Below are 25,595 nucleotides of genomic sequence, written 5' to 3' on the forward strand. Positions count from 1 at the left end.
TGTGTTTATAAGTGTTTCCATCTGCAATGATCCCAGAAGCTGTAAGGTGGGTTAGGTTTGTGCAAAGTCAGCTGCTCCGTGTTGACAGTCGAGGGCAGGTCAAGAATCTAGTCCCACAGAATTAGGATCTCTGAGCTGGCCATACCTGACCACAGCCATTTCAGTCTCCACTCTGCCGGTGAGCGAGCAAGTGTGAATGTTTAGAGTGTTTGCGAAACATAAAACATTGGAGCCTCAGAAGAATTTTCCTGGCTAACGTTATCATTTGGTTTCATGAACAGAATGTTCTAGATGGAAGTGGTGTAACAGGAGCGTAGCGGCAGCCCACTCCTCGTGACTGGTTCGGAGCGCTCTTACATTTCTTAGCAGTTCTCCAGGAAAATGTGGTCACTTCATAGTCTACAGTCTGTACCGCATGTAAATAAAACCATACCGGAATTCATTTAAAAAAATGTAAATATATATATATATATATATTTTTTTTTTTCATGAAAAGAAAACAACAACAATGATGAAATAGCTATCCGATCTAAACAGATTTCGTATCAGATTAACACACATTAAAATAAAGTTCAGTGAATGCCACGTGACGATACCATGTAGTAGCAAATGCATGTAACCCACTTAAGGTTGAGGTGTGCAGGGATGAAGGCCCAGTGGATCCAGCTCTGGCCCGTTACTCTACACGCGGTGCCGAAACACCAGCCGCACCAAACCAAGGGAGCAAAGACGCTGTGGAGAAACAGTATGTGTTATCAAACAGAAAAACGATATCAAACTATTCATAAATCATTCAACATCTGTTTTATCATTTCAACATTTCTCTTTGTTATATCATCCCAAAGCCAAAATATGCAGAAGAAGGACTGTTTATGTAGCAGTTAGTGCTGCACTGAGCGCGTGATGGGGAGCAGTAGTTCAAAGGGAGGTTTGTTTATTTGATGTGAGACCTTCTCTCTCCGTTTGTCCAGCTCACAGTTATATAACCGGAACCCGTCACACTTACATAACATTCTTCTCCGAATTCGAGGGCTCAAGGTGAATCAGAATTTTATGGGAACAAGGTGCCTGGAGACCCCGGGGTCTGGTTCTCTACCGTGTATTATCTCTGCAGCCGGTCCGTGCGGGCAGCGGGGCCATATGGCTGGAATGCAGAGCAGGTGAAAGGGCGTCATGAATCACAGTGACCGCTCCTCTCCTCCAGGCCCGGATCACCAGCGCTTACGGCCAAGCTTAGGTGTAAAGCACTCCACTCAGCTGGATTCAAGCCTAATAATAATAACAATAATAAAACATTTGGTTTGATTGGAAACAATCAAGAGCTAAATAATAAACACATTTTGTTTACTAGTGTTTTCTAAATGACACATTAGGGTCAATAGACTTTCCTCTCAGGGTTAGTAAACCAGCTTCCACCTATCTTGGCCTACAAAGCCTACAATCAAGTACATGTGGAAGAGAGGAAGGTCATGGCAGATTATCGCTTGATTCACTCGATATACAACATTTAAAAGCTTTAGACAACTGGAACAATTTATGATGAGTTAATTTACAAAGCATTTTTTTATCAAAAGGTTTTCTTTGGCAACAAAAACACGCACTAGGCCGACCGACACATTTACAGCCAGCTGGGCTATTGACCTCGTCCCAACCGCAACAAAAGCACTTTTTTGTGGGAATACTTAAAGAAAAGAAGACCCTGGTTCAATTGTCCTCGGTCTATACAAAGCAGCCTGCCATATGTCTACACTTAAGCTCCGCCCACTCCGGGCTCAGGACGCCTCCGCGCTCTCGAGGATCGAATTTCACATCGCCTGCTGCATCACTGAATTCCACTTCATTCTGAGATTGCGATATTCGGGCCAGTATCGAGGGTCTCTTCTGCCGAGGATTTACTCATGTGCCTCAAGAGAATTTTAATGCAAAGTCTAATAATATGACAGACCAGTCATTGGCTGTATCCTTTTACGGAGCGTAGACTGGGAGCTGGTAGGGGAGACGCATATTAACCCCCGACCATCGTCTCCTGACAAACGCGCAAAGAGCCTTACACGTTTGTTTATTTTTTTGTCGACGTGTGCGGCGCATTTTTGTCCAAAGCAACTGGCTTCTGAGCGGGATGTAACGGACCGGTCGCTTTTCTGTGCCTAACCTGCAAATCAATTTATTTGGAGTACAATATAATCCACTTTAGTTCATTCATTCGGCGTGTTGAGCAAGCGTTTGTGATCATGGAGAGTGTGGAGAGGGAGTGTGGAGCTCTGGGCGGATTATTCCAGGCAATCGTCAATGATATGAAGGTACCAGATAACGTTCATATGATACACGGCAGCTTGCTGTGCAAGCGTGGATGCGTTTTACTGCCTTTGTTTTCATTTGGGTCCAGCTGCCTTGAGCCATTGATGGTGTGATTAATGATAACGGGGCGCCGGGTGGAGGCAGGCGCTTTGTTGTGAACAGAAAATCGAACAATCTCACAAGAGAAGATCTGTAATGTCCTCAGAATGCTTCACTTCTAGACGTATGTTTCACTGGTACCGTGGGCAGCGTGCCACCGCCCTCCTGGACAGGGTGTAAACAGAGACCCAGTACTGATGATAGCCACGCGCCTGACAGCGACTCTTATGCAGTTACTCACTGCTTTGAACAAAATCAGATATTAATTTCACTTAAACCAAGTGCGAAAAACATCGTCTAATTATTTTTTAAGTGGTGACGGAAGCGAACGACCGTTATTACTCGAGGTGATTAAGAGCGTTGTCCAGTCTTGCACGTGAGAAATCGATACGCATTAGAGAGCATCATCCTCTGCTATGCTTAATATCAACATACGCTTTTAGCTATTCGCTTTCTACCTAAAGGACAGGTGTGACATTCTTGATACAGTAATAGGATGCTGTCATACACCCCTGTGGGTTTGTGATTAAAGTTGCTCCTCCAGCAGTGGTAAGATAAAAATAATATGGATAGAAATCATTATGTGTTTTATATTACTGCCCATTAGTTATATTTAGAACAGTTATAGACAGACTGAACCACTATTGTGTCATTAGTTAAATGTGTGGTAAGAGGGTGATTGGATTAGGGGTCAGAGATTATTGAGTACCAGGTTAATTTACTGTTTCACATTCATGCTAGGAGAATAGTACTGGGGGGAAACTCCTACCTCACCGCCAGACCGTGCCTGGCATGCTTATTGACATTGAGACATATTCTGCATTTGTATAGAAACAAGGTGGGAACATTTAAAAAAGTATTATTTTTACACATCAGGCAGCACTGTGGTGAAAGTACAGTGCTACATGTAAAGATGCTTGTAAGTGTGAAATTTTCACTAGCCCCTCCACCTGTATATCATTTCCACTAACCCCTTCACCTGTGTATCATTATCACTAACCCCCCTCACCTGTGTATCATTATAACAACCCTCACCTGTGTATCATTATTACTAACCCCCCTCACCTGTGTATCATTATAACTAACCCACCCTCACCTGTGTATCATTATAACTAACCCCCCTCACCTGTGTATCATTATAACAACCCTCACCTGTGTATCATTATTACTAACCCCCCCTCACCTGTGTATAATTATAACAACCCTCACCTGTGTATCGTTATTACTAACCCCCCTCACCTGTGTATCATTATCACTAACCCCTTCACCTGTGTATCATTATCGCTAACCCCTTCACCTGTGTATCATTATCACTAACCCCCTCACCTGTGTATCATTATAACTAACCCCCACCTGTGTATCATTATCACTAACCCCTCTCACCTATGTATCATTATCACTAACCCCTTCACCTGTGTATAATTATAACTAACCCCCCTCACCTGTGTATCATTATCACTAACCCCCTCACATGTGTATCATTATCGCTAACCCCTTCACCTGTGTATCATTATCACTAACCCCTCTCACCTATGTATCATTATCACTAACCCCTTCACCTGTGTATAATTATAACTAACCCCCCTCACCTGTGTATCATTATCACTAACCCCCTCACATGTGTATCATTATCGCTAACCCCTTCACCTGTGTATCATTATCGCTAACTCCCCCTCACCTGTGTATCATTATAACAACCCTCACCTGTGTATCATTATTACTAACCCCCCTCACCTGTGTATCATTATCACTAACCCCCTCACATGTGTATCATTATCGCTAACCCCTTCACCTGTGTATCATTATCACTAACCCCCCTCACCTGTTTATCATTATAACTAACCCCCACCTGTGTATCATTATCACTAACCCCTCTCACCTATGTATCATTATCACTAACCCCTTCACCTGTGTATCATTTTAACTAACCCCCCTCACCTGTGTATCATTATCACTAGCCCCCCTCACCTGTGTATCATTATAACTAACCCCCCTCACCGGTGTATCATTATCACTAACCCCCCTCACCTGTGTATCATTATTACTAACCCCTTCACCTGTGTATAACTATAACTAACCCCCCCTCACCTGTGTATCATTATAACTAACCCCCACTTGTGTATTATTATCACTAACCCCCCTCACCTGTGTATCATTATAACTAACCCCTCTCACCTATGTATCATTATCACTAACCCCTTCACCTGTGTATAATTATAACTAACCCCCCCTCACCTGTGTATCATTATTACTAACCCCCCTCACCTGTGTATCATTATAACTAACCCCCACCTGGGTATCATTATCACTAACCCCCCTCACCTGTGTACCATTATCACTAACCCTCACCTGTGTATCATTATCACTAACCCCCACCTGTGTATCATTATAACTAACCCCCCTCACCTGTGTATCATTATCACTAGCCCCCACCCCACCCCCACCACACACACACACACACACACACACACACACACACACACACACACACACACACATACATCATTAACACTAACCCACCAAGGCATAAATACTCAACAGAATGTGTTCTACAGGTGAAGGTCACAGAGAGTTCATTGTAACTGTACTCAATGTGTAAGACAACTACACACTCGCCTGCCATGTGTGATATTTGATATGCTGGGTTGTGTCACCCTGCCACATGCTTGACTTTCTTTAGCTCTTTTAAACTATGAGGTCTTGAAATGCTTGCAGCCAGAGCTCCAGTTTCACACCCTACAAGCCTGATAACTAACACGTGCTTGGGTTCTAGACATTATGGGTTCCAGATAGCTGTGGTTACAGCTTTATAGAGTTCCATCCAGCTAGGCATTCAGCCTATCATAGTTCCAGATTGCATTATCTGTCTCAGCAGAGATGGTTATTGCTCCTCACACAGTACCATCACCATCTCGCTCTCGCCTGAAGCCCGCTCTGCTGAGAAGGTCTAGACCTGGCATGTTTCTGCTAGTTCAACATGCAGCGTGTTAGCTCCCTGAGCGCGACAGTGGGCAGGAAGTGTGGAGGTGGCCATAATGCTGCAGATGCTAAGGAACATCCTTGGACACCTCATATGTTGCACTGAACATCTTTGTTCTCAGCAGAATAAACAATAAGAAATGGTTGTGTTACTTTCAGACCATTGTCATTACAACAATAGGTGTTTGTATTCATGGCCAAAACATATTTATTTGTAATTCCACAGTGAGGTTAAGATTAAGTTCATTTATTTGATAAGGAGGGAGATTGTTTGGCCATGGAATAGCAACCGAAGAGACAGGAAGTCAGAGGTCTAGAATGGCACAGAGGGGTCACGTGACTCAGTCAATCCCCTAATGATCCTGCAGTAAGATGGCTCTTTACACCATGGAAATACTATCAGGTCTCACTCTCAGCATAAGCAAACAAAGGACGCAAACATAAACAAAAACAAATCTAGAATGAATGTTACAGTCTGTCCATGCTGCTTGAGAATGACGTCCTGTAGGATGTGAAGAAAAGTGGGTCAATCTTAACCTCGGACAACCTCTCTGCATTTGCGTCTTCATCATAGGACCCTTTCAGTACACCAGCCTTCGAGTCCACACGACAGGAAAGCTAAAGAGGCACCCCTGGCTGCGAGTGTCTGCGTAGGGCGGAGGGTCTAGATTGGCTGTAACGTCCCTAGAGTGTCTGATTCAAGACCTGCAGCATAAAACACAAAGGATTCCTCTGGCTAACATTGGAGAGGAGATTTGATGCTTTTGTTGGTCTAAAGTAACAGCGTTCTGTGTGAAGACAGTCGAGGTGTGAGAGGTGTGAGTGCAAGAGGGACACACTCCACATCAGCGTGCCACTTCATGCTGTACGATTGTGAATTTTCATTTTTATATATGTCCCTAGTTCAGCCGTGCACCGAGCTGCCCTTTGCAAATCTAACATGAGTGATTTATGCCCTATGAAAAATAAGCATTCTGCGCTCATAAACAGAATTTGTTCCCCATGCCTTGCCTGTCTTTCTCATCACTGTGCATGTGTTGTGTTTCGTTGGCCAGTGGTTTATTATTATGTGCTTTTTTATATTACTGTGCTAGCACACAGCACACTTTTGTCTAACATAGTTAGTCTGGTCTGGAGCCCGAGAGAACACAGACAACACAAGGACTTCACATTCATCTGTTACCATAATCTCCCAGAGGGAACCAGGTGTTTCAGTTTGTTTTGTTACCTCCAGCGGTGAGTGTGGAAGTCCCTGTCTGCTAATCAACCACACGCTCACTCTTTTACATCTTTACACTTCACAGTTTTCTAAAGTGGAATTCATTTTCTGCTCTCTACTAACCCAGCTGTGCTCTGTGTAGACCTTTAGTCTTGTGAATGCTTTATTTAACACCCGGGGCCTGCTCAAAGGGCATAAGAGGTAACTGCCTGTCATATTGTCCTGGTCTCTGGTTGAAGATCACCTACTGAACAAGTCTGATCTGCTCTTCACTGGAGTCATGAAGGTGATACACAGAATGTGCCGGGGCTCCGTCAAGGAGGCTGATGATAGGAAGAGAAAAGCACTCTCTGTGGATGGCTCTTAAACTCCAGGATCATCTTACTGTTATTTTGGTACTTGACGCTGGAGAATTGGCAGGTCTCTGTTGTTTAGGTTACCGTGTCAGACTGGTGCTGATGCAGAACGATGTGTCCTGAAGGAGGAGCACGTCTGTTTTTCCTCCAGTAAACGTCTGCTCCGAATCTGACGTCGTTTTCGGGTCTTCTCTGGTGGGATGTGAAAGACTGGTGTGTGTGTGTAACGTGTGTGCGCTAGGTTTGATGTTCATCTCTCTAACCAGAACCATCTCTCTCCCGTGGCTTCTCCTCTAGAACTCGTATCCTGTCTGGGAGGATTTTGGTGCTAAGGCCACAAAACTACACTCACAACTCAGGTGATCATCCTTACGTCCTCATCATTTCTTAACATCTTAACCACAATCTCTAACCTTTTGTAGAGATTGTGTTAGAGGTTATCCAACAACCACTGATAGCTGTCTGTGATGACCAGATAAATACAGCATAAATCATGAATTGGTTTATGTTTAACGAGGCACTGTGAGTGTAGAAGTGATGGTGTGATTCTGTTCTGACTCTGTTCTGACTCTGTTCTGTTCTGACTCTGTTCTGTTCTGACTCTGTTCTGGCCCTCAGGACCACAGCGCTGGTGGTCTCAGCGTTCCTCGATGCCTTTCAGAAGGTGGCAGACATGGCAACAAACACAAGAGGTAAAATTCCCGGACAAGACGGGTAAAGCATCTAATGTACCGTGGACATGGTGGTGAAGACATTGTGGTGTGATCAGGAGCTGCTTAAATGTCTCCACCTGGAAATGGACGTGACTAATAGTGCTGGATTTGTACTGCTGGATTATTAGTGTTGCATTAATACTGCTGGATGAATAATTCCAGATTAGCAGTGCTGTAGGCGTGTGGCATTTATTTTTTCTTCCACTGGGCTTCTCGGTTCTGAACGTTTAAAACGGGGAATGGCTTTCACACTTGTGCAGTGAGATAATCAGGAAACGTGTCCTGTGTGACTGCATCACGTCTGACGGCCACTCGCCCATGATGCTCGTGGAGAGAAGATGCAGCAACCCACTGCAGCGAATGCGCTGTGTGAGTTTGGAGGCGGTTGCTATGGGCTACAAGAGTGTCCAAGGCTGTCACCTGAATAGAGTTGCAAGGGCAAACACAGATTTTCAGTGGAAATCAGACGTGGACAGATACAGATGTGATCTCTTCAGGAAGCTCACACTTGTGCTTTAATGGAACGGGATTTGTTGTTATTATGATTCTGCAATTTAACTATGTGCAGCAGAAATGTGTGTTGCTGTAAAACCTATAGTCAACCCTGTCGTAGTGCTGCTGTTTCTGGGATGGACTTCGGTGGTTTGCCCCAGTTTTAAGCTACAGATCCACTGGGCAAACGCACCCTATCTGCCTGGGTGACCCACTTGCTTTAATAGCCACAGATTCTCTTGGCTGAGACTCGCAACTACACCATGTTAAAATGAGCCACAACTTCAAGAGCTGGTCAGCAGGGCCTAACACACATGCAATGCCCTTTAACCTGCAGAAACATTAAATAATACACTGAGCTCTTCTCCCGGCCGCTGTCTCCTCATCTTCATTACCGAACCTGCTTCCCTCTGATCATCTCTTGGAATGTGTGTGTGTGTGTGTGTGTGTTGTAGCTTGCATGGCATGCTTAACCTGTAACACTGCAATCACCCCTGACCCCTGACCTCTGATCCTGTCTCAGGTGGCTGTCAGTGGGGGGTGGGGGGTGGGGAGGGGGTTACTTCTTTCCTTAACTTTTCTGAAAGCTGTTTTTATGGTTCTGTGTTTTTGGTATGATCACATGCATTTTGGAAAATAACTTCTGCTCCATTTACAAATTTTAAAACCAATTTTCATATAAACATTTAACAACCAAGTTATACAGTGTTTATGTTTATATCCGGTGTGCTTCTGAAAGGAATTACATATGTATGTGATTTTCGATCCATATTGTGTCCACAAAAACACATTGTTTTTTCGTAGCCCAGCAGAGGTGGGCAGGCTAAGTGTTGGCACACGTCACGGGACAGGGACCAGTTGGGAAGGTTGGCATAACTGGGCGTCTCGTTGGGACGAATGCTGCATGTTACAGTCCTCCACTACACACACACAGCCTCTCAGTTCACAGCACAGTCGCTGTCTTACAGACGACACCCTGCCACTTCCTCACCAGTGGCACTGAGCACATTGGATGCTACTGAGCAGGTGGAGACTTTGCTGAAATCTGCCCATATTTGCATGCCAGTCTAAACAAACCATAAACGGAGGTTCTATTCCTGGATTTCTCAGTTTAACGCGTGTTTGAGTTCTGAGTATGTGAAGAGCTGGTCTCATTCCTGTGGCTCAGGCTGTTGTGTGTGGTGAGCCTTCTGTGACGTGATGGCACGTGGGTGGGTGTAGATGGCACGTGTTTCTGCTTCGTTTTGGGATGAGGTGTGAGTTTGGCTCATGTAGAGTTTTGGGTTGCCTCTAAGAGGATTGACGCAGGCCAGATTATCACCAAGATGAGCAGATGTTTGTGTGTATTCATTTAAAGTATCAGGAAAGTTTTTTTCAGCCTACACAAGCCTGTGCAGGGAACGTGACAGCTCGGCTGTACTTTACCACTTATTTCTCCCCCTCTCCTTCTCTTTCTCTCCCTTTCCCCCTCTCCTTCTCTCTTTCTCTCCCTCTCCCCCTGTCTCCCTCTCTTTTCTCTGGCTGAAGAGCTGAGCTGTCTGACATTTCTCCCTGAGCTTTATGGCTGTGACATCATGGCCTGTGTTTATAGAACAGATGTGGGACTTTGAATGAAGGCTATCAGAGCATGTGTGACACAGACGTGGAAGGTTGTTCTCGTGAGGCTGCGTCCCTAAGATTAGATGTGTTTGTTTATGTCTGTGAGATGAGGCCAATGTTTCGAGGGAATATTTACTGAGAATCCTTTTGTGCTGGTATACTCTTTGTTCCTCTAGCCCTGTGTTGACATGCTTTTGAGACGTTTTGTGTTCATGGATCATGGCTTGAGGTTAGAATTGCATCTTTGTGGAGAACGTCATTCTGTTGTTTGGTCGTCCGGTATATATTTTCTTATTCTAGCTGATGAAAGCTTACCTATAGCTTTGGGATTTGGGAGGGAGTGTCTAACCTCCTTGGGTTGAGAGTCATAGTAATAGGTATTGTTTTAATGATGGCCCTGGGGTCTGGTTTGTCTGCTCAGTCCTCCCTGACATATCCATGTGTGTGTGTTTGTGTGTGTTTGTGTGTATGGGTGTATACTGTGGGTATGAAGCCCTTTCAGCCTCTTCAAACTCCAGAGCAGAGCTGGAGGCGTGTGTGTAATCCTCTTTACCTTGCTGTGACAGAGTTTCTGCACATCCGTGTGTGGTGTGATTGTGTTGAGGCAGATTGTGCGTGCGGCTAATCAGCCCGGGTGCTCTGGACTGGCAGATGGTGTGTGTGTGTGTGTGTGTGTGTGTGTGCCAGCAGGCGTCTGGAGTGTGGTCCATCGGTGAGAATTGGTGTCATCTTCACACACACCACTGCAGTCCAGACGCTTCCTGGACTTCACCAGGGGACATGGATTGCACTTAATCCACAAACACGCATGATGTTGGCTGTAGCTCTTACACCACTGGAGCTGATCTGTCTTACACTGTGAGAAGGTGATGCAGAGAGGACCCGTGGGAGACCTGTTAACTCTTTGTGTAACTTGCCATTTTTAGTAAACATTTTTTCTATAATGTCATATTCAGCCACTTAAGTTAAAAGTAGTTTGAGTGGAAAATTGCTTGAAAGTAAATTAAATCTGATGATTTTAGAAATTGCCAGTTGCTTTCCCACAACTTTATTGTCAATATATTTGTTTCAAGACATTTCAACAGGCATAGACAACAGTGATGAACACAGGTGTGGGACTTTCATATGACACATACGGTTTTAAAAGCATGAATGAATGTTGCAGTAGAGGGAGGGGCCGCATGTCCACCTCTGGATAGAGGACTGGGTGTTGTCCTGCTCACACTGCACAGGCAGCCAACATCATGTCCCGTAACATCCTGTAGGAAGAAAGTCCTGGAGGAGAGAGAAGTCGAAAGGCAGTGAGATTAAAGAAGGAAAAGGAGAGATGAGAGAGGATGGGATCTGTGTGGGATCTGTGTGGGATCTGTGTGGGATCTCTCTGGGATCTGTGTGGGATCTGTCTGGCATTGAAGGAGCGACAGCAGTGTATGCTGAAGACGTTGGTGGAGGGGTTGGTGGAGGAGATGGTGAAGTTGGTGGAGGAGATGGTGGAGTAGGTGGAGGAGATGGTGAAGTTGGTGGAGGAGATGGTGGAGTAGGTGGAGGAGATGGTGAAGTTGGTGGAGGAGATGGTGGAGTAGGTGGAGGAGATGGTGAAGTTGGTGGAGGAGATGGTGGAGTAGGTGGAGTTGTTGGTGGAGTAGGTGGAGTTGTTGGTGGAGTAGGTGGAGGAGATGGTGAAGTTGGTGGAGGAGATGGTGAAGTTGGTGGAGGAGATGGTGGAGTTGGTGGAGGAGATGGTGGAGTAGGTGGAGTTGTTGGTGGAGTTGGTGAAGCATTGCATGTCAAGTGTTTCTGTGTTCATTTCGAGTGGCACTGCAGGACGGTTTGTGCTCTTTCAGGATCAGCTGATCAGCAGATTACAGGGATATTGTGAAAACAGGAGCCAGAAGAGCCAACATCTAGTGGAGTACCGTCTGACTGGATAACGCCTAAAGCTGGGGACGTTTAAAGGCTTGTTTGGGTGTGTGTGTGTTTGTGTCACTTTCTGTGTGTGTGTGTGTGTGTGTGTGTGTGTGTGTGTGTGCGTGCGTGCGTGTGTGTGTGCGTGCGTGTGCGCGTGCGTGCGTGTGTGTGTGTATGTGTGTGTGTGTGTGCGCGTGCGTGCGTGTGTGTGTGTGTGTGCGTGTGTCTTTAGTGGTAAGGTAATGCAAAGCACATCTGGAGCGGGACAAAGAGAATAAGGGGTATTTTTAGTGCTTGATCCCTTTGGCAGGAAGTTTCAGAGTAAACACTCTTTTACACACACACACACACACACACACACACACACACACACACACACACACACACACACACACACACACACACACACACACACCAATACAGCGAAACATAGACATGAACTAACACGCACTTACAGACATGAACACACACACATGCACAAGCATACACCCCTTAAATTTCCTCATGCTCAGAGACAGCCTGGAGTAGCATAACCGAGAGCAGGCAGCACTCATGGTTCCAGTGAGCTGTGTTCTCTCGCCTCTTACTGTGTGCTCATGTTTGGTCTCACCTGCTCTCACATTAAATCTCACTTTATTAAAATGTTGATAGACTTTAAAATCCTTTACACACCACTTTATCCACACTGCTCTGTTAAAACATGCCTCAAGGAAAACACCAGAGTATGTTGGCTCTGGCCGTGTCGGGTCAATGGGGTTCTATGGGGTTCTGTGTCAGGTCAGTGGGGTCCTGTGGGGTTCTGTGCCAGGTCAGTGGGGTTCCATGGGGTTCTATGTCAGGTCAGTGGGGTTCTATGGGATCCTGTGTCAGGTCTGTTGGGTTTTATGGGGTTCTATGTCAAGTCAGTGGGGTTCTATGGGGTTCTATGTCAGGTCAGTGGGGTTCTATGTCAGGTCAGTGGGGTTCTATGGGGTTCTACATCAGGTCAGTGGGGTTCTATACGGTTTGTCTGTTCCTACTTGCAGTCATGCAGTGGTTTGTATAACAGTTGCTAAACTTCTGATATTGCTGCGTCTTCCACTAGTGTAACTGATTTAATTGTAGAATATCACATCACTTTGTAGACACTGCTGGTAGACATAGATGGAACAGTTTTGTTTGTTGGATATAGTGTTGTATCAGTATTTGCCAGGATATATTGTTGTTTTAGCTTACATTTTGGAGCTCCCAGTACCTGCTGATTCCTCTGGGTAGTTCTTAACAGATCAGGTGGGGTATCACTAGTTCTTTCACTGACAGATCAGGTGGGGTATCACTAGTTTCTTCACTGACAGATCAGGTGGGGTATCACTAGTTCTTCACTGACAGATCAGGTGGGATCACTAGTTCTTCACTGACAGATCAGGTGGGGTATCACTAGTTCTTCACTGACAGATCAGGTGGGGTATCACTAGTTCTTCACTGACAGATCAGGTGGGGTATCACTAGTTCTTCACTGACAGATCAGGTGGGGTATCACTAGTTCTTCACTGACAGATCAGGTGGGGGTATCACTAGTTCTTCACTGACAGATCAGGTGGGTATCACTAGTTCTTCACTGACAGATCAGGTGGGGTATCACTAGTTCTTCACTGACAGATCAGGTGGGGTATCACTAGTTCTTCACTGACAGATCAGGTGGGGTATCACTAGTTCTTCACTGACAGATCAGGTGGGGTATCACTAGTTCTTCACTGACAGATCAGGTGGGGTATCACTAGTTCTTCACTGACAGATCAGGTGGGGTATCACTAGTTCTTCACTGACAGATCAGGTGGGGTATCACTAGTTCTTCCACTGACAGATCAGGTGGGGGTATCACTAGTTCTTCACTGACAGATCAGGTGGGTATCACTAGTTCTTCACTGACAGATCAGGTGGGGTATCACTAGTTCTTCACTGACAGATCAGGTGGGGTATCACTAGTTCTTCACTGACAGATCAGGTGGTATTCTGCTTCCCTGCTCAGTTGATGAGAGCATAACCAGGTGTATTTCCATAAACACAAGACCAAACACCACACCAAACATCACAGAGGGTGTCAACACCACTGGTACTGTTCCTGAACAGCGGGAGTTCTCTGTGCTTCTGTGCAGCAGGACCAGCTGTGTTACGGAGATGGAATCTACTGGGGTACAATACACCCTAAACCCAAACAACACACCCTGAACCCAAACAACAAACCCTGAACCCAAACAACAACACTGCCTGACCCCAGACAACACAGCCTGAACCCAAACAACACAGCCTGAACCAAAATAACACAGCCTGAATCCAAACAACACAGCTTGAACCCAAACAACAACACAACACTGCCCCACCCCCCCAAAAACCACCATACTACATTCCCTGAACACATTCCATCCCTACACAGGCAGTGACAGTGGGTACAGACATGGGTACAAAACCTTCACCTGTATGTGTGTGTGTGTGTGTGTGTGTGTGTGTGTGTGTGTGTTTGTGTGTATGCTTGTTGTTTTTGTGAAATGTCAGGGCTCCACTCTGATCATTGGGTGGGAAGTGTATTGAATTAGACATGGTGTCAGTAAGAGTGCACACAGTTAGCTAACCCCGGTCTTTCCCCTCTCTTGAGCAACTGTGACTTGAGAGTGTGTGTGTATGTGTGTGTGCATGTGCGCATGTGACACAGACTGACAGTGTGCTGCAGGGAGAGGAATGGGAGGCGTGTGTGTGTGTGGTATGTGTGTGTGAATAATTCTATTTGACTCACCGAGACACAGAGGGTCGCGTGCAGTAACCCTGGAAATGGCTGCCTTCCGCACATACTCCCTGAGTGCCTGTCTGGCCTTCCGTTCCTGCACCTCCGTTTGTCTGGAGGAGGAGACCGAGTCAGAAGGAGCACAGGGGAGCGGAGACGGAGCGCTCACAGCGCATCTGAGAGGAGACGTCACCATCTCCGGCCGCCGGGAAGCTCTGCCTCACTGTAGCCACGGCGATAGCGTGTGCACTCTACGTGAGTGTGGGAGTGTGTTTGGACGTGTCCCTCTGGATATGTCAGAACTGAATGTTTCTCTCTTGCAGTAGTTGAAACTGGACCGGCTTTGCGGTTGCATACGGTTACATAAGTAGAAGTTGGTAAGAGTCGAACCAGCCTTGAAATCATCCCCTGGACGTCAGGTTTTGGGAGACATCCTGCTTAGCAGTTTTCCAGTGCAGAATGTCTTCCTGTTACAGACAGAGACTTATAAAACAGATGTCGTAACCCCCCCAAAAGACAGCGTATGGGAGCCTCGCCGTGTGAAGGCAGTGGTGCTGGTGTTAGTGTTTAGTGATCTGTGTTGAGTGTTGAGTATGGCTTTTCCATGCTGCCATCAGCACTTGTGGACTGGGCTGGTTTGTGTGTCTCAGTATCAGACGTGATGCACTGGATGGGAGTCGTCCCTGCGGAGTGGTAGAGTGGGTCCTGCTCTGCTGAACGGCTTCCCCAGATGTGTGTGTGTGTGTGTGTGTGCGTGCGTGTGTGTGCGTGTGTGTGTGTGTGTGTGTGTGTGCGCCACGTGCCTGTGACTGCTCTGGCTGTATCCTCTTGCTGGTTGTGGTCACATGTGGATGTGCCCTCGTTAACTCTCCACAGCCCCCCCCCCCCCCCCCCCCCCCCCCCCCCCCCCACACACACACACACACACACACACAGACACACACCTTCAGCTGGATGACCTTTGTCACCTGGGCAGTAACAGTGCCTTCCCAGAAGACCAAAGGTCAACAATGTATTTGTGTCTTACAAATTTAGTCACAACAAATGATAAACATACAACACTCAAAATGCCATGACCTATTTGTTAGCCCGTGGTTCCTTACTATAATTTCCTATGACAGATTTAATTATATGTAAACAGATCGCCATGAACAAATAGTGGATTTGCTTGGTGAACACAGAAGACACTGAGGGAGAGAATGTGTGGGTCTCTTGTGTTCTCTCAGGTCTGAAAGTCCTGCTACTTGATCACAGAACGCTCCGTATTCTGAGCTGTGTCCAACCCAGCGGCTCTGTGAATGGGCATCGCTGCTTTGAGACGACTTCCGTTTTGTATACTGTAACAATCATTTGCAGCAAGTGGTTGGTTGACACTTGCTGCAAATGATTTAGATGTGTTTCAGATGTGTGTGTCTGCTTTATAAAGGTAACATGCAGGGACTGGAAAGCACTGGCATTGCTATTGCAGTCTGTTCTGCGCGGGGGGGGGGGGGGGGGGGGGGGGGGGGGGGGGGGGGGTGTGCAGGTTCCCTCTCCCACGCGTTCCTGCAGGAATGGTGCTCAGGGACAGAGTGGACAGGAAGGGCAGATGCAGGGAGGGAGAATAGAGGGATATCCCCTCCCTCCTCTCGACCTGCTGGAGACAGGGGCCAGGCAGGAGAACGGGAAAGGGCTGGCTGCTTACGGCGCGCGCACACACACACACACACACACGCTACACACACACACACACACGCTACACAAACACACAGACCCGCAATCACACGTAAACACACACACAAACGTACTACACAAACACACTGACCCATAATTACACACAAACCCACACACACACACACACACACACACACAAACACTGACTCTATATCTGAGCTGACTCTATGTCTGAGCTGACTGTGTCTGAGCTGACTCTATGTCTGAGCTGACTGTGTTGGAGTTGACTCTATGTCTGAGCTGACTCTATGTCTGAGCTGACTTTATGTCTGAGCTGACTGTGTCTGAGCTGACTGTCTGAGCTGACTGTGTCTGAGCTGACTCTTATGTCTGAGCTGACTGTGTTGGAGTTGACTCTATGTCTGAGCTGACTGTGTCTGAGCTGACTGTGTTCGAGCTGACTCTATGTCTGAGCTGACTTTATGAGAGCCCAGAGTGATATTACTGCTTAAGACCCTTTTGTAATTACACTGTCTTGGAGAGGAAAGTGGTGAAACTGAGTCATTATTTCCAGACTCAGCAGGGCAGTAATTATTTCTGCAAAACTTCACAGACTTTGCAAGAAGATGAGGCGGAGTTTGAGTCATGGTTCTTTACCTAATCAAAGAGATGCATTTTTCCATAAATGTGTTTATTAGTTCCTAACAAATTTCATTTATGTTTGACTGTTTGTACAGTATTATGTTTGAATGTTTTACAGTATTTAGCAGATGCTTGATATCTATTACAAACACCATCACAAACATTATGTTGTAATAGTATTGCAAGTAAAATTGTTTACATAACTGTATACAGAGAACTGCAATTACAATTACAATCGCAAAACCAAATTCTAACTCTTGGGCCCAGCAGGATAAAGGACATATTTGAGGTGTTATGATGTTGACAGGTGTTATGATGAATTTTCTCTCTGTGGCCTGCACTGCTGTTTGTCCTAACTTTGGTCTAGTCCCAGTTTCTTTGTGTCTTTGTCGTCAATGTTACGATGACAACAATGTGCATGTTTCCAGGTACTACCGAGATTGTGCTTGTGTTCAATCTCTGTTTAAACAGTGTTTCCAGATGCTACCAGGGATGTGGGTTCATTTGTAGTTTGTTGTCTAAAATGTGTTTAATCTGTGCTTAATATTTGTTTCCAGATGCTACCAGGGATTTGGGTTTGTTTGTTGTTTGTTGTCTAATCTGTGTTTCCAGGTGCTACCAGGGATGTGCCTGTTTTAATCTGTGTTTAATCTGTGTCCAGGTGCTACCAGGGATGTGCCTGTTTTAATCTGTGTTTAATCTGTGTCCAGGTGCTACCAGGGATGTGCCTGTTTTAATCTGTGTTTAATCTGTGTTTAATCTGTGTCCAGGTGCTACCAGGGATGTGCCTGTTTTAATCTGTGTTTAATCTGTGTCCAGGTGCTACCAGGGATGTGCCTGTTTTAATCTGTGTTTAATCTGTGTCCAGGTGCTACCAGGGATGTGCCTGTTTTAATCTGTGTTTAATCTGTGTCCAGGTGCTACCAGGGATGTGCCTGTTTTAATCTGTGTTTAATCTGTTTCCAGGTGCTACCAGGGATGTGCCTGTTTTAATCTGTGTTTAATCTGTGTCCAGATGCTACCAGGGATGTGCCTGTTTTAATCTGTGTTTAATCTGTGTCCAGGTGCTACCAGGGATGTGCCTGTTTTAATCTGTGTTTAATCTGTGTCCAGATGCTACCAAGGATGTGCCTGTTTTAATCTGTGTTTAATCTGTGTCCAGGTGCTACCAGGGATGTGCCTGTTTTAATCTGTGTTTAATCTGTGTCCAGGTGCTACCAGGGATGTGCCTGTTTTAATCTGTGTTTAATCTGTGTCCAGATGCTACCAGGGATGTGCCTGTTTTAATCTGTGTTTAATCTGTGTCCAGGTGCTACCAGGGATGTGGGTTCGGCGCTGACACGAATGTGCATGCGCCACCGTAGCATAGAGGCCAAACTGCGCCACTTCACCAAGTGAGTGATGGAGGCTGACTGACTCCTGCAGTCCCATTGGCTAGATAACCAATCCCATCAGGCACTGCTCACTCACTGTGTGTTGGGCCTCTGATGGTTTATCTTTGACAGCAGTAGAAGCAGTAGATCATTTTCACATGTTTTCTGATGTATCTCTGCCTTTCGACCACACCCAGTGCTCTTATGGACAGACTGATTATGCCACTCCAAGACAAGATAGAGGAATGGAAGAAAACTGCTGCTCTTCTAGACAAAGACCACGCCAAAGGTGCGGCCCGGCCCACACTCAGCAATCGCATCGATGGCTTTGTTGATGGTCCTTATGAAATTTTAATTATTTCTTACTGTCTCTCATTCCTCCAGAGTATAAACGATCTCGGCAGGAGATCAAGAAGAAGTCATCCGACACTATAAAGCTGCAGAAGAAAGCCAGGAAAGGTCTGAATCTGAACCTGAATCTGAACCTGAACCTGAACCTGAATCTGAACCTGAACCTGAATCTGAATCACTCTGATTCTGAATCTCTTTATCATCGCAGCCATTCTTTTGGCTGTTGAGACTACATCAGGTCCGTGGGAACTGATGTAGTCAACATGTGTGACTATAGTGAGAGAGACTTCAGATCCTTTCTTCTGGTGTGAGGAATCGGGAGTTAAAGTGGGATTAGGGTGGGTCAAAGAGCTGCAACAAAAGCAGCTTGCAGACTGGCAATATTGCCATCTGGTGGACAAATCATTCACTTATCATCCATGGAGCTGAAAGAGATATTTTTTTGAATTATAGTAATATGTTTTTGGGGTGTTTGTTTACACTGTAAATCTGCTTCCATTTGCGTGCATGCCTCCTCACTTTTACAATCTCCTCTCTTTCTCTCTCCCTGTCTGTCTCTCTCTCTCTCTGTGTCTGTCTCTATCTCTCCCTCGGTCTGTCTCTCTATCTTTCCCTTTTATTGCTTCCTTGTCCTCTGCACACTTTAATCATTAGAACTTCCAGGTATGTATTGAATCAAGAGCACCTCACCTTATTGCGTTTACTTTAAGCCAGTAGACTCGAGTTGTTCATCTCCAAGGATCTGTGTTCTCCCACTCTTACCTGTAGTGTGTATTGGAGTGTCCCTGAAAGACACATACAGTAAATCCTACCAGGTCACTCAGCTGTCCCAGGGCATTGTGGGATCTTTTCAGCACGGGTACTGGGCGGGTCTATCGCTTCTCTTTTTGCCACCAGAATGTGCCCTGAGTCTATTGTTTCATTGTGTTTTGAGGTTTCCTGTGTGAGAGCTCAGTGTTGTGTTATTGATATTTTGCACCATAATCTGTTGTCATCAGATGTCCTGAACTCACAAGGATCATCTGAGCCTGCGTCTCCTCTCTTCTTGTTTATCATAACCATCATCTGCTTGGCAGATCTTGTTCAGTTTCTGTGGTGATTGTCATGATGACTCTGAAGTAGTGGTCCATAATGGGCTGATTATCATTTCTTTTCTTTTCATCTCACTTGCTCTTGTATCTTTCTTTCACTCTCTATCTTTCTCTTTCCCTGTCTTTCTCTCTTTATCTCTCACACTCTCTCTCTCTCAGGCAGAGGAGGATTGCAGCCTCAATTAGACAGTGCAAAGCAGGACGTGAGTGACATGTACCTTCTGATGGAGGAGACGGAGAAGCAGGCGGTGCGCCGAGCCCTCCTGGAAGAGAGGGGGCGCTACTGCACCTTCATCAGCTTCCTGCAGCCAGTGGTGGTGAGTGCCGGGGCTTTTGGGAGTCTTGACGCTGCATGAGTTGTGTGTGAATGCAAACGAGCTGACTGTGCACACTCTGGCTCCTCAGAATGGAGAGGTTGCCATGTTGGGAGAGGTTACGCATCTTCAGGGCATTATTGATGACCTCACTATGCTGGCCACAGACCCACACAAACTGCCAGAGGCCAGTGAGCAGGTGCCTCCATGTATACCCACACACACACACACACACACACACACACACACACACACACACACACACACACACACACTCTTAGCATGCATTAGAATGTGCACACACACACACACACACACACACACACACACACACACACACACACACACACAAATGCACACACACACAAATGCACACACACACACACACACACACACACACACATATATATATATATATATATATATATATATATATATATATATATATATATATATATATATATATATATATATACTGAACATTAGAATGTACACACACTCATGAACAAACCTATTCTTAGCATGCATTACAATGTACACACATACTATATATATAGTATAGCATAATACTATATATTTAGCATTAAAAATATATGCACACATATTAGTGCATGTATTTTTTAAAACATGTTTTAGTTTTTTTAAGTGGCCTTCATGAAGTAGTTGAGATATGGGTTGGGTCCTTTGACCCAGAGAAGATCTGCATTCTTTGTTCAACTATTTGCCAAGTTCTTGATTATCCTGCTGCCTCTGGCTGAGAAACGATCTTAGATTTTAACACTGACAGTTACACAGATCACACCTAAAAGTAAATAAAAGTCCGCTGTTGCTGTGGTGGTTTTAGCAGTCCCAGAATGAGGATGGAGGGAGTGTTAAAAGCATCAAAGTGACACCAAAGTAAACAGATGTGGTCTAAAGGTTTAAAGTACTTTATATATATATATATATATATATATATATATATATATATATATATATATATATATATATATATATATATATATATATATATATATACTGAACATTAGAATGTACACACACTCATGAACAAACCTATTCTTAGCATGCATTACAATGTACACACATACTATATATATAGTATAGCATAATACTATATATTTAGCATTAAAAATATATGCACACATATACAGTATTTACTGTCCAAAATCTCAGTGATTTATATAGAAAATATTCAATTTTATAGGAACAGGATTGCACCCATAAAGCCTGCTTGGTAAAGACATTGATGAAATAAGGTTTACAAATTATAAAACTAAATGAAATAGGCCCACCAATCTACATACAGGATAAACGAATACATCTACATACAGGATAAACAAATAAATCTACATATGGGGTAAATGAGTAAATCTGGATTTAAAGCCCACTGTTGGGTTTACACTTTTCGTAACGCATCTGCTCACCTACCAGGTGATCCTGGACCTGAAGGGTTCGGACTACAGCTGGTCCTACCAGACTCCGCCCTCTTCACCCAGCAGCACTGGATCCAGGAAGAGCAGCTTGTGCAGGTGCGTGGCTCATCATCTGATCACACCAGATCACATTAGACCACACCAGATCACATTAGATCACACCAGATCACATCAGATCACTGATGATTCAGCAAAACCCACAGGCTGAACTAACACTTGCTGTGTTCACATTAATAAGGTTTGGCAGAAACTAAACACTGTGAGACGTCATTTTAAATTTGGGAATTTCACTGTGGTTAAATTAACCAAAGCTATTAACTAATCGGCTATCTTCTTCAGTTTGGTGCATCTGCCAGCAGGAGCTCATCGTCTGAGCAGTGTCTCCTCACATGATTCTGGATTTAACTCCCAAGATGCCAACATGCATTCCAAGCCTCCTTCTCCAATGCCCTCGGATATCATCAGTCAGGTGCTTTTCTGGACCATGGGAACAGAACCACATTACATTTGCTTAGGGCGACACTGACATCATTCTGTATGAGGATAACGTCCTGGAATGTAGTTCTTAGAATGTAGTTCTTAGAATGTAGTTCTTAGAATGTAGCTCTTCGTACAGTAGTGTCCGCTGGGCTGTGTGAGACTGTCCTCAACTCCTCTTCCTCTGCAGAAGTCCTCCAGCTCTGCGTCGTCTGAGGCGTCAGAGACGTGTCAGTCGGTCAGCGAGTGCGGTTCTCCCACCCCGGTGAGCACAAGGCCTCAGACACAGAACCTGGTGTCTCAGTGCCACACCCACGAAGCCGTTTCAGTGCTCAATATATTAACATATGCATCAACATATCCAACTATATATCCATCATGATATCCATCAACACATCCATCAAAATATCCATCCACTAATGTTTCCATTTTTTTTAATCAGTTTCTGCATTGGCTCTCTGTCTGTTTTTTGTTTATTTCTTTACACAACTCTTCAGTTTTTGAGTTTTTGACCTTGCTGACGTCGTGAAGCTATCCTTTGCAAAGGTCTCCCCATCTGACTAAATGTCGTTCCATCTCCACAGTTCAGCTCCTCCTTTGACACTTTTCGTCCTACTCGTGCTTGTAACGGCTCCATCAGATCTCTCATTTCTCCTGCCTCCCCATCCCATAATTCCCCCCCTGGACCAAACTGCCCCTCACACACATCACTTCACTGGAAGGTTTGTTTTCATTTTGGGCCATTGTAGTTTGATGTTTTCATTTACTAATTGCTTTGGCATCATCACAATTTTTTTTCTTTTCTTTCTTTTTTTTGGTTGGTCAAATCTTTTAACCCTTAATAAGTGATGTTACATCTACCCACTCTGTGCTGGGCTGCTGAGTCCATGTATCATCTACCCTGAGGGCTCTGTGCTTGTTCCCACAGCAGGACTGGTCTAAAGCAGCTCTCTACGAGCAGTCTGGGGCTGTCCTGCAGCGCAGGAGTGAGGCTGCAATGTCCCCTAGTGGTGCAAGAGGGAATTGCACAATGTACCCTGAAGACCCCTACAGGGCTAGAGCAGTCCCTGCACACAACACTGTGAAGGTACGCAGAACACATCTCACACAAGTGTGGTATTCAGGAAGCAGCATTTCTCGGACTTTGGCCCAAATCCAGCACTGCCTGATGAGAGTAGAACATCTGGTGTATGTATCAGGCCAAATGAGTAATAACCCTCATAGCACTAATGTTTGACTAATATTTAGCACTTTGTATTATGTACATTGTAATTGTATTAAAATGTATCTCCCTCTCTCTCTCTTCTCCCTCTCTCTCTCTCTCTCTCTCTTTCTCGCCTCCTCTCTCAGCATGGGAAGTCGATGGGTTCTGCAGCCAGTGAGCTGGCGATGGTTTTGACCCGTGGTCTGAGTGTGGAGCAGCAGAACACCACCTGTGACTCCATCCTGTACTCTAGTGGTTACAGCACACAGAGCACCACGCCATCCTGCTCGGAGGACACCATCCCCTCTCATGGTAACAGTCACTAGTGTTTGATCTTGAGTATGAGGTGTGTGTGTGTGTGTGTGTGTGTGTGTGTGTGTGTGTGTGTGTGTGTGTGTGTGTGTGTGTGTGTGTGTGTGTCAGTGGGCATGCCCCTCCTGGGTGCTCGGTTCTCTTTAAACTTTTAGATTTCTTTTTTTTGCTGCATTTTTATAGTAATAGTAATAGTAATAATTTTGGATTTCCAAATTAAATATTAAATATGTTAGTCTGTATATTTTTTGTACATGTCTACAGTTCTGTGCTGAGAGCCCATTTAAAACAACAATTTTCTTATTATATCCCTATTTAGATAACCTGTGTTTATGTATTATGGGTAAGGGTTGGACCTTTCTCTTGTCTGCAGGTTCGGACTATGACAGCTACTCCCTGAACGGGGATGCCAGTGATGCGCGTTCTGATTTTGACAAGTCCTGTACTGTCCCGCGCAACAGCAACCTGGCCCAGAACTATCGCCGTATGATCCAGACCAAGAGGCCAGCGAGTACTGCTGGCCTTCCTGGAGGCGTGTCAGCCCAAGGGGCCTCTGTGACCAATGGCAAAGGAGGAGGCGGAGCTACCATATCCTCTGGTACGGCCACGATTCGCCGGACGCCGTCCTCCAAGACCGGCATGAGACGCACCCCGTCCAACGTGGGTCCCATACCCATCCGGCCACCCATCATCCCAGTGAGGACCCCCACTGCACCTTCCTCCCCGGGGTTCCCCAGCCCTCCCCCAGAGCACAACAGTAGCGAGGAGAGCCTGTACAGTGACGAGTCCCTGGAGGTCCAGGACCACAAAGCCTCCCCTATGCGGATGAGCCTGTCCAGTCAGACGTGGGTCCCGAGCACAGCTCCGTTCTCCTCCCAACCTGGGGCCATGGCTCTCAGCTCCGAGGAACACCAGCTTCTGGCTGCCAACCGCCACACCCTGGTGGAGAAGATCGGAGAGCTGGTGGCTGGTGCTCATGCCCTGGGGGAGGGTCACTTCCCTTTCCCCACCAACACCCAGACCAGCCTGAGCCACCAGAGGGCGCTACCACCACCACCGCCACCATCACTCCCCGATGAGGGTGAGGACATTCTGAAGACCATTCGGAGAGGGGTGCGTCTCAGGAAAACGGTCTGCAGCGACAGGTCTGCACCCAGGATTACACGGTAGCTCCACCCGGACATTCATGATTATGGACCGTGCAGAGTGACGAACAATCTGGATGTCAGAACTGAACGGTTGAAAAGAATTGCTCATAAACTGGTGTCTAAAAAAGGCCAGTATCAGTGTAACGTGATGAACATATGACTCACTTCTTGTTAAGACCATTACTGTTGTAGGGATATTGACAAAAAAGTAAGGCCTACTGGAAAGGCGCATTATAACGGGATTTTAACAGACTGAGTCATGAAAATATGTCTAAACTGTGTATTTACATTCTAGTTATGTAAGCTATTCCTTCTGAAGCTTTGGTTTGTAATTACTATGTTAATCATACGTTAATCATATGTTACTCAATTGTAACTGAGGTAAAGCTAATTTGACTAATTTCTCTTTTGCCGTGGTAAAAAGCCAAAGTGTTTTGTTGTTGATCAAAAAGCTGTCGTTCTGAATACAAACAGCACCGCAGTAGCCTACACTTTCTCAAATGGCCATGTGAACAGAGTAGTGTACGTACTGTAACTGCCAAAAATAAACCTCGACCTATGTGGGACATGTTACATGAAGAGTGATTCTTGTCCTCGAAACACTGCCCTTTTAAACAGTAAACCTGATCACGTGCTGAATAACGTTTGAACTCGAGACTTGGTAAAACAACACAGATGAACGTGCACTTTTTAGACGAGTATATCCAGGAGATGTATAATTTGCAGGTCATATTAGGTTGCCTATTGTTCTTATACTGATTTGTTAGTTCTATATTTTACAGAAACGTCTTTTTCTATTCAGGTTATCCAGCAGAGGGCGCTATAATGCTTTTTATTTGTGGCCAGGGGCGCGTGATTGATTTTGACTTTATGAACTCATGCTGTCGTCGCCTTTTGTGGTAAATACTTAGCATTAGCTTAATTACATTTTCAGACTTACTACGGAAACGCTAGTTGAAAACGACGGTGTGTGCAAGTAAACCTGCAGCCTAATTCCATATTCTAAATATTTTTTAATTTAAAATCAAACTGTTGAGTTAACTATATAAAAAAAAACCAAATGTCTTTTCTCATTCGGTTCACTTGTGCTGTGAGAGATGAAATGTTGGGTTGTAGGCCAAACAATATACACCGCATCTGAAGTCCGACCCATCATGGCGATTAAATCTAACTGAT

General features: G+C 45.3%; 1 protein-coding gene across 4 annotated transcripts; it reads left to right on the forward strand.

The window, feature by feature from the left end:
- The first annotated feature begins 1,796 nt into the window (after positions 1 to 1,796).
- On the forward strand, positions 1,797 to 24,985 carry mtss1la (MTSS I-BAR domain containing 2a). Of its 4 annotated transcripts, none has more exons than XM_076985295.1 (15): positions 1,797 to 2,300; positions 7,249 to 7,310; positions 7,570 to 7,643; positions 18,026 to 18,110; positions 18,287 to 18,378; positions 18,474 to 18,548; positions 19,691 to 19,848; positions 19,937 to 20,044; positions 21,277 to 21,374; positions 21,618 to 21,747; positions 21,946 to 22,020; positions 22,340 to 22,477; positions 22,687 to 22,842; positions 23,106 to 23,271; positions 23,645 to 24,985. In XM_076985295.1, exons 1-15 carry the CDS (start codon positions 2,232 to 2,234, stop codon positions 24,439 to 24,441), a joined length of 2,283 nt encoding a protein of 760 aa, XP_076841410.1. In that variant the 5' UTR covers positions 1,797 to 2,231; the 3' UTR covers positions 24,442 to 24,985. The 4 variants fall into 4 exon arrangements, with proteins under 4 accessions (XP_076841410.1, XP_076841408.1, XP_076841420.1 ...); XM_076985293.1 differs by having other exon boundaries at positions 1,798 to 2,300; positions 22,684 to 22,842; XM_076985305.1 differs by lacking the exon at positions 22,340 to 22,477 and having other exon boundaries at positions 1,798 to 2,300; positions 22,684 to 22,842.
- The last annotated feature ends 610 nt before the right edge of the window (positions 24,986 to 25,595 follow it).

The sequence above is a fragment of the Brachyhypopomus gauderio genome, chromosome 2 (genome assembly GCF_052324685.1).
Source record: "Brachyhypopomus gauderio isolate BG-103 chromosome 2, BGAUD_0.2, whole genome shotgun sequence".
NCBI lineage: Eukaryota > Metazoa > Chordata > Actinopteri > Gymnotiformes > Hypopomidae > Brachyhypopomus > Brachyhypopomus gauderio.

Excerpts from the sequence above, each read along its gene's own strand:
- mtss1la (XM_076985293.1), top strand. The coding sequence starts at position 2,232 with ATGGAGAGTGTGGAGAGGGAGTGTGGAGCTCTGGGCGGATTATTCCAG. Across the intron at positions 18,111-18,286 it reads AAACTGCGCCACTTCACCAA|TGCTCTTATGGACAGACTGA; the intron begins GTGAGTGATGGA and ends GACCACACCCAG. Across the intron at positions 22,843-23,105 it reads CTGCACACAACACTGTGAAG|CATGGGAAGTCGATGGGTTC; the intron begins GTACGCAGAACA and ends CTCCTCTCTCAG.